This window comes from Monomorium pharaonis, chromosome 3 (assembly GCF_013373865.1).
Source record: "Monomorium pharaonis isolate MP-MQ-018 chromosome 3, ASM1337386v2, whole genome shotgun sequence".
In the NCBI taxonomy this organism is placed as follows: Eukaryota; Metazoa; Arthropoda; class Insecta; order Hymenoptera; family Formicidae; genus Monomorium; species Monomorium pharaonis.
The window spans coordinates 22,208,423-22,218,434 of record NC_050469.1 but is presented as its reverse complement, the minus strand read 5'-3'; the positions used below and the strand labels follow the sequence as shown (position 1 = coordinate 22,218,434).

The 10,012-nt window shown below is 31.5% G+C and overlaps 1 protein-coding gene across 1 annotated transcript; it reads right to left on the bottom strand.

Moving 5' to 3' along the window:
• Positions 1-504: 504 nt before the first annotated feature.
• On the bottom strand, positions 505-9,180 carry LOC105829351 (histone acetyltransferase Tip60). The gene is made up of 5 exons (XM_012668115.3): positions 9,042-9,180; positions 8,862-8,919; positions 7,584-7,652; positions 6,428-7,511; positions 505-5,978 (listed from the first exon to the last, which is right to left on the bottom strand). Exons 1-5 carry the CDS (start codon positions 9,084-9,086, stop codon positions 5,870-5,872), a joined length of 1,365 nt encoding a protein of 454 aa, XP_012523569.1. The 5' UTR covers positions 9,087-9,180; the 3' UTR covers positions 505-5,869.
• Between the last annotated feature and the right edge of the window lie 832 nt (positions 9,181-10,012).

Sequence of the window (10,012 nt, the reverse complement as noted above, 5' to 3'; positions counted from 1 at the left end):
TTATTCATGATACCCAATTTGTATACATTTTTTAAATTTCGAACTTTAACAAAGATAATTTGCAACAAAATTTTTTGCATAACTACACAATAATCATTTAAAATTTATTTTGTACATATATTATTATTATTAATTTTTATGACATTAATATTTTGGCTATCTCTCTCTTTATTAAAAATTAAAAAGGTACTTACTGATTTGTTTCTTGTCGGAAATAATAATAAAATGACTTATAGAAATCAATAATAATGATTATATTTTATTATTGGGTCCAAAATTGATCTCATCGTGATAGTTTTTTCATTCACTTTTCATATACTTATAGTAGTTGAGGATTAAAATCGGTCTCCTTCCGCTGTGGAAAGCGCCAAACTGTTAAGTGTCTTATTGTTCAGGCAAGCGGCTGGATGAGAAGTAGAGTTTCGAAATATCGTCATTTGACGAAATCCGATTATCTCGTATCAATTCAGTGCGACTGTTTAGTTCCTAGTATCATACACAGTATTTTTATTTTTAATCAAAAAAGCGTCCTTTGTAAATGTAATTTTACTTGACAAAGAAAAAAGGTATAAGTATACGAACATAATTACTTTCGCAATTTAGTTCAATTTCCTTAAATATTAAATAATTAAGTATTAATAATCGTAGATTTTTTCACAGACGATTATAAAAAATAGCTCGCGAAGCGGGCGAAATTCGAAATTCTACTTCGTCAGTATGTAAGCGTAGTTTAGTGTGTGATCGAAGCGTATTCTATTGTTCATTGTATCGTCTCCCAATTTACGTAGAGACGCGTCATAAGCTCATTATTCATCGTTATATGTATTTATTGCAGTACAACTCGGCGCAGATTTACTTGGAATCGCTGTTAGAATTTTTCACAAAATGAAGCGCGCTATCATCATCACAATATAACTACGATTACGTAATGCACGGTGATTTATATGATTCGAGGTTTATTCAAATATGATTATTTATAAAATCAAAATTAGCATTGTATTTAAGGATCGTTAAGTATTTTTAATATATGCACTGTAATCTCGAGTTTTAAATGATTTAATACTTGATCGTAATTCGATGGCAATTCTTCGAGTTCTGTGAACATTTAACTGCTCTGAAAATTTTTCTCGGAATTTTTACGAATTGGAACACTTTTCTAAAATACTGAGAAAATCGATTTCTTTTTTATATATGTAAATTCTGAAGTATTCTAAAATTCATATTTCAGAATTCACGTACATAAAAAATATAAGAGTACAGTTTCTTAGTATTTCCGGTGTTACAATCCGTACAAAAACTTGGAAAAGAATTTTCACCAAGGTGACAGATATAAATGCATCGAATATTCGTTATGTTCATCTAAAACATCGTATCCGAAAAAGTTTTGACGAGCTTATATTTAGACTTCGTAGACACATCGTAGACAAAATGTTTTCGTGGTGTCATTAAATTTTATCTGTAGCAGAAATCGAACTGACTGAAATTATATCGACATCAGTTCTTCCTTGAAACGTGAAAAGATTTGAACCTGCGCTCGAGTTTACTAAAAGAAAAAAAAAAATCATGAATCAGTACAAACTTACGCCTGTTGTGTATCTCTTCCTCCTCTCGCGCTGGCACGAGTATACTAATGTACAAAAAAACGAAACTTTTTTTACTGTGCTCGACGACAGTCCAGGCGTTGCTCGTTGTCAAGATAGGAGCGAACAGAGGGGGATTATGTAATGCGCCGAGGCGCGACAATGTCCTCTCGAGAATACTCCTCTCCCCCTTCCCCAAAACAAGAAAATTTGAAAAAACGTCATCGAACGCCATTCTGTCCAGCCATTGCCGCCTATTGTTCAACTGTACATTCACGCAAATATGTAAAAAAAAAAATTGTTTCGCAGAGGAAGAGAGAAGAGGAGGTAAATGAGAAAAAAGAGATATATAAGTATACATATATATTAAGATGCAAATATACATACGCACACATGTGCACATATAATGACAAAAAATAGAGAGAGAATGAAAGGGAGACAAAAAAGTATGATGTGACGAGTCAAAACTGTGTAACGAAATATAATAAGCCACGTGAGCGGACTTTGGCGAGTAAGTAGAGTAAGCAAGCGTAATATCAGGCGCACATTGAGGCGTATTTTCGAAAGACAGAGAAAGATCGCGTTATGCCTCCTCATCTTTTTGGTGTATAAGGGTATAAGGATTATTTCATCAAAATAACTTGCTAGCAAATATAATAATGTAAAGGATTAAAACCAAAGATTTATCTATTTTTTAATCTTTCTTGCACGACTGTTTTTGTTGTACATACATACATACATATATATAAATTTTAGACAAGAAATATATTTTAGCGATTAATATACTATCTATATTAATATACTATAATCATACGCAAATCAAAATACTATTGTAGTCTTTATCAAACAACCGTAAGTTGCTGATTTGTTTGCATACGTATTACAAGAGACTGTTAAATATATGTTAATTGATTATAAATTTTGGCATTCCGCGGAATTAAGAGTAATGTGTAAAATTCTATGACTCAATGTGCGCCTTGCTAAGGATAATCTCTGCGTTTTGTGCGATATACGAGGGTTGTGCGTAATCTTAAGCGCTTCTCTAATTCTTTGGTATGCGTCTGGTTAATTGTGCGATAGTCTATGCCGTTATTGTGATGCAGTGTATGTACGTGTCATTCTTATCTTGTTAAATACTCGCTGTTCTTCTCGACATTGTACTGCTGCCATTGGATTTTCATCGTCTCGTTGTTGTTGTTGTTGTCGTTATTGTTAAGGGGAAAACGTATTGTCCGTTCAATTGCACGCAGAAACACAGCGGCGAGATACCACGATCACTTTTTTTACTTCGCAGCACTGTACCCAACTGTACCCTTCTTGAATTCACCAGTTCATTCCAGTGCGTGAATTACGATTATAAAGTTTTACTTTTATGTAATATGAATTTCATATAAAGCGCGTGCTCGGATCTTTTTGTAAAATATTTAACGATGGTACTTTTAGAATATAAAATATTACTTCTAATACTCTTAAATTGAAGAAAATCTTTTTTATAACGCAGTCGTATTCGAATTCTTTTCACGCAGTGTGGCAAACATAAAAGTAAAAGTCGTGGTTCTCGATTCCTGTAACCACATTTCTCTCGATATAAAAACATCGAGCGATTGATATCAGTTTGCCAGTCCAAATATTATTTTATTTGGATGTTTAATTCTACTGTATTAATGATTTATCGTTTATAGATTTCAGCTTGCTTCGCAATGAAGCATTGTATTACTCACTTGATAATTTTTTATCCCGATATATTATACATATATCATACTCACATTGTTGTATAAGTGAATTAAAATTACTAATATAGTCCGTGTAACGGACAGGGTTACCGAATATCAATTTACGTAAATATCAAAGAGTGTTTCTAGTTTCATGCGATCATATCGGTATGAGATAACTGTGACCTGACAATTGTGAAAAGTGCGTGCACACGAGTTTCTTCCTTCCGCTTGTCGTTGTGATGAATCTTAAGAACTCGCCGTGTCGCGCTTACGTGGTAACGAATACAAAAAATACAGATAAAATTATGAACAAAGATTTATGGTATATGAAGCTACTGTGATGTTACTGTTGAATATAAAAAAAAAATATATATATATGCATATATATATATATATATATATATATATATATATATATACATAAAGATGCTGTATTTAAAGTCGTGTCTAAAGATTGTTTTCTTTTATCTCCTCGCTCACCGAAATAAAGTCTGTCGCGAATCTGTGAAAGTGAAATTGTAATTTATATTCGTACAAGCAAACTATTTTTTAAAGATGACAACGTGACTGAACTATTATGTAATATAGGCAATAAAAATGTATTGTGCTAGATCTTCTCTATATATGTGTTCGTGTAAACCTCGTCTAGTATACAATGGAATGTAGGTGTTTGTAAAATTAGAATTTTTCTTCCTTTTATTTTATATTATATGCTATTGCAGTTTGCGTAAATCATAAAAAATTTTCTTAATAGAATTGCATACGTATGGATGCTTATATAATCGTGAAAAAATACAAAGCTTATGATTTGTTGATCTTATTTCTATTCTTGAAAGAATAATTGAAATTTTTAAGTTATTTATTTAGAGTCTGGAAGTAAGAGAGAAAAAAGTATACATTTTTTTCACGGAGAAAAAAATTTTTCTTAAATATCCCAGAGTCCGCGTTTTGGCGGTACCGTATTCATTTTCTCTCTCTATACATGGCTATTAATACCATATGCATCGCTTATCTAAGAGGCTTATGTAAAAAGGCTTCAATAAAAACCTCTTTCCAAAGTCTACTATGGAAACTTCACTACTTTAACCCCAATGAGAATTCCATCAATAAACGCATTAATATGTAAAAAATTATTGTAAAAAAAATTCAAATTTATGATTGTAATTATAAAATTACAATGTATAAATAATACAATGTATAATACAATGTAATACAGTGTATAATATAATACAGTGTATAATACAGTGTAATAATACAATGTATGTATAAATTCGTTAAAATTTTTTCTAGATTAAGTATTAAAGAGAATCGGGTAAATTTTGTTTTAACTTTATTAATGAAAAATAAAAGTTTATACCAACATATAATTTAAATATGCATTGTTTTTACATGCAAGATTTCATGAATCCAACACATTCAGAATTTTATTTAAAAATTTTATTAAAAAAAAAATATACGATAATAATATATAAAAACTATAAAGTATTAAATGTGAAATGTTTTGCTTGACATTAAAAGAAAAAATTGAGCTGAAATTAATTTTATATTGGTAACTATAATGGTTTTCTGTTGCACACACAACAAAAATCAATATCGACCTACATGGAGAGCATTCTTGATCTACAAAACTTATAATATTATTTGTAAAACATGTAAAAATTTCACTTTTTAATTATAATAAACTCATTAATAAAAAAATTAACCGGACAGCATTTAATAGTTTACAAAATTGAGAATTATTTATATTTAATTTCTACGATTTCGGATTTTACTTTTGCGTAACATTAATTTCTATATTGTGCCAATTTAGTTTGTCCCTGTCCAAAAATATTCATTTTAAGAATTTTAACAGAAATATTTCTTCAAATTGTGAATTGGATATTCACAAATACATTAATGTGCTTATATAATTTGTAAAACTCGTAATTCTCTAAGTCATTTTTGTCAAAAAAATAAATTACAACATGAACAAAATGTGTACATATTTACATATACGATAGATATGATGCACATTTTCATTCATCTCTGTATTCTAAAAATCGAATTACAAATCTATTGGAAGCAAATAACAATCTATTGATTAGATTTATACAAATAGTTTGCTATAAAATTTAAATGTATTTGAGCGTGAGGAAGTTGTAAGTATATTATAAAATCACATTTATTTACAATTCTACAAGAGCGATAGATTATTTGTACAAATTTGACCACTGTACGACAGCCGTTTGTGAATTTTTAAAAAAAGTCTAATCGTCATATTAAAACATCGCATTTTTAAGGTATATTATTTGTTACAGCAAATATTCTATCAGGTAAAATCCACGAGCACTCGCGTATTACGATCTTAGTTCTATAACTGAGATCTCTGCGTGTGTCGACAAGTTCCTAAAGCATTGCAATAAGCGTACATAACGCCAGATACAGTCTTATTAAAACGTTAAACCATCTAGGTCGTAAATTAACATATATATATGTACAACTTTTGTACACCTGTTAATCGTACTCGCATTTAAAATGCCCGAAAAATAATTTCAAGACAGATCAGCATCATTTTATTGTCAATTCGAATTAAGTTCACCATTTGGCCCTAACACTCCAGTCTTTTGGTGTCCAATGCAAACACTTGGGATCTATTCTAATCTGTCTTTTATCCATTGCAATTGTATGTTGTTCAATGATTTCCCTGTAAATAAAGATTTGTATCAGAGGTTTTATTAAATTTAAATAAACCATAATTTTTAAAAATGTGCGAAATTCAAATACGAATCGAATTGCAATAAATCATGTAAGATTCGAACTCAACTATTCGAAAATTTGATATTCAAGAAGTTTGAATTAAATATATTAGCAATTTTGTAAAATCATATTTAAAATGACTTTATATATTATATAATCAATATTATTTTTTTCTGCATAGAAATTTTTTATTATCTGTTCATTAAAATTTTATCCAATAATAATTAAAGTTGTTGATTGAATAGTTATATTTTAATGATTCGATTTGATTCGGGCAAAATTTTGCCGATGTAGGTCGATTCGGATTCAAACAAAGAAATTAAATTCGATTTGATTTGATTCGGTGGAAAAATTGATTCATATTTCTAATCTCTTTTTCTTTCAGTTATAAATTACCTATTTAATGTTACTATATATTGTCCCTTGTAGTAGTTAATGAGATTCAGATTTTGTAGAGTCGAAATCACGTCCTCTTTTTTGATCGACGTCAGCTCGGAGATCTCGCTTATCGTTATCTGCGGTTTTTCGTTCTCTACCACAGGTTTTACGGTCAGCAAAATATCGAGTATCGTATGAGCCCAGTAACTTCGATACGAAAGTAAACCTAAATCGGATAACGGTTTTTCCGGTGAGCCGGTCTTTCCTTCGAATTTCGACAGCTCGTATGAAAATTCTATCAGGAGCTTGCCGTAACCTCTTCTCTGGTATGGTGGCAGTGTAAGAATACATGCTACATTGTGATCCTCCGTCGATTCTTTTTCCTTCGAAAAATAACCGACTATATGAAACCCTCTGCTATCGAAGTCCGTCATTACATAGAACAAAAAAGGGTCTGTATCATAGTAAAGGGTTTTATGATCTAAGAATAGCTTTGCCAGTAAACAAAGATTTTGCGCATAACTTTTGTTCTTGCGGCCATCAATTTCAAAAAATGATATAGATCCCTTCCTGTATATTTCATTTCCAGGTGGATGACGTAGATTGCACTTGACTAAATGCCTTTCCAAGCACTTTCGACTCTTTCTGTACTTTAGGCAAAACTCACAAATATATATACAAGTTAAATTTACCATCTCTTGCGGATATGGGCTAAAATACCATGGTTTTATTCTATGACGGCCTAATTCAATTAGTTCTACATTTTTCATCCTCGTGACCACATCGTCATGATGATGCGCCACTAGGGAGCCAGTGGGCCTGGGACCCGGTGTTTGCGGCGGAGCAGCATCTTGAGAATCCTCATTTTCCAGAAAAGTCGCTTTTCTTTTCCTGGACATCTTCTTTTGCAGTGCTGCTTGTAGCACAGCATTACCATTGACCGGCTCATTGCTAACACTGCTTGGACTAGGAGGTCTACTAACGGCTTGCTTTTTCGGGGTTGCTGCCCCAGTTCCCGGCGTTGTTCCTTCGCGACGAGGATATTGGACCTTTCTAGTGTCCAGGGAATCTTCCATCACCCATTCGTCTAATCGTTTGTTGACTAAAATGGCGCAGTTTGATAACAACGGCGACATTTGATTTTTATACTTAAACGCTAAGGCGATTTACTTACAGTCCACATAGTGAACGTAATAGCACTTGACGCCTTGTACGTCCTTAACGCTGATGATTTCAGCAAGTGCTATAAATAAGACAGGAAGTTTTGTCTCTATTGTTGCCATGACTTTTCAGTTCTATAAATTATTATACATTTAAAAATAATACATTTGCATATACCTATATATAACTTACTAATTACAATAGAATTAAATGATTGTAAATAAAATTACATTCGAATCAAAATATTATATTCTTAAACTTGAACATTACATGAAACAAATACCAGACATAAATGTTACACATAAAGCAGAATCAACTTAGAAGCTGATTCCATGATGTGTTTCTTTGCTTTTTCGAGATTTTATCCTTCTATTTCATTAATAATTCTTATTTCTTTTGAAATTAGTCAACTTTTATCTCGTCAAATTCAATAAAATAGTACACGAAAAGATAAAAAATATATTCTCTTTATTTTTAAATAGTTTCAATAATTTATATTTAAGTCTTATATATTTTTATCTCTTTTTTCTTTGTTTAGAACATTTTTTAACTTTAAAATTTTTAAGTAACTTTTTAAGTAACTTTTAAATTTTGATATAATTTAATTAAATATTAGTAAAGATATATTTTTGTTTATACCATAAGAGAATAGAGTCTGGTTATATTCAAATTGAGTAATCAATAATTTTGTATATAAACAAAAACAAGAAACAGAAAGCAGAGTATTATTGTAGATAAAATTTTCAAGTGTGGCAATAGGACAGATTTCTAAAGACCCAAGAACTTTTATCCTGCAGCCATAAGACACTTGGAAAATTTATCATACAATAAATACCAGTTGTATGAATACGTGCATGCATCAGTATAGATCTATTTAACTATTCTAATACAGTTCATCTTTATTCTTTCTCCTTCAAATGAGGAGAAAAAGAAAAAAAGGAGCTATGCAAGAAGTTAAAAGAAACAGATCTTATAACTCAAGATTTAATATATACGATTGTACCAAGAATCGCTTTGTCATAAAATATCTCTAAATACTTTGCAATGAAACGATATCTATTTCGCAGAAAGTCATCATAAAGTGCCTGTAAACACTCTACAATGAAACGATATTCGCTTTGTACGTATCCGCCAGTAGTGTAGCTCGAGATCAATCTCGCCACATGACGATACAACTATGGTCAATTGTGTAGTGGACCATACGAGACTTTCGGAAAGAGAAAGCCACGCCTGTCGGCAACGACATGCTGTCCGGGACGAGCGGAACGTTACGCGAGTGCAATTTACTTACGCCAATCATCCGTGCCGTGCATCCTGACCGGCAAACGGCAGCCCTCCACCAGCGAATTCTGAAAATTTGAGGTTAGGTCGTCAGCGCGTACGTACATCGTGCGCGTCGTCGCATGTCGCAGCGCGTACCTCCGTGCGACCCGCCGACGTTCCCGCGTAGGGCACGTTTTGTGGTACTTACCACCGAGTCGCATATCGTCTCGCGCTCGTCGTGTTCCTCAATCATTTCAGTCTAAAATTTGGTTGAGACACCGTCGCCAAGCGTAACTTTGTTTTGAAGCTTTCACAGTATTGACGCGAGCGACGCCCGGAACCGAACTGCCGAACTATGTAACCGAGGCGCTCCCTCAGTCGGGGAGAAAGAAATGTCGGTATCTGTTTTTTGTACTTTAGGTACATATAAATACACGTTTCCCGTGACACTTCGTTTTCAACAAAGCGATTGATTAATCACGAATTCCTTTTTTTTATTACGACGTGTTCTTCTTTGGTAAAGTATATGCGACTATCTGTGTTTGATTACTTGACTATAAAATATTTTAATAATATTTAATCGTCAGTTCTCTATTCAAAAGTAATTTCTTTTGAAACAGAAAATGTATATCTTCGCATATATTTAATCAAATTGGAAAAAAAATCTGCTAAAAAATGCAAAAAAACGTAGAACAAAAGAGAGAAAAAGAAAAAGAAAAGAAATATATTGTTGCATGAAATTTAAATGCAAATGTAAATCAAAACAAAGTATTTGTGAAATTTGCATTAATAAATTAATTGTTATAATTTTTATATAAAAGTAAAAGTATTCAACTACTATATACTATAATATATAATACTAAAATATTGAGTTCATTTGCACAAAAGATATATCGACATAACAAAAGTTGTTTTCTAGAGAGCAAGATTTTGCATGTCAATCGTGGACCTAGATGGCACTTTACATGACTACTAGGATGCTACAGAGATAAGTATAATTTACATAAATTATTTAAACTTTTATTATTGTTTAGCGAATCCACGAGTATAATACAGTATAGACATACATTTATACATTTGATACACATTCACGTTAATATTTTTACAATAGTATAAATATTTGAGAAAGAATAAAAATAATTTATTAATATAGATATAAAAGTATATATACTATATTTT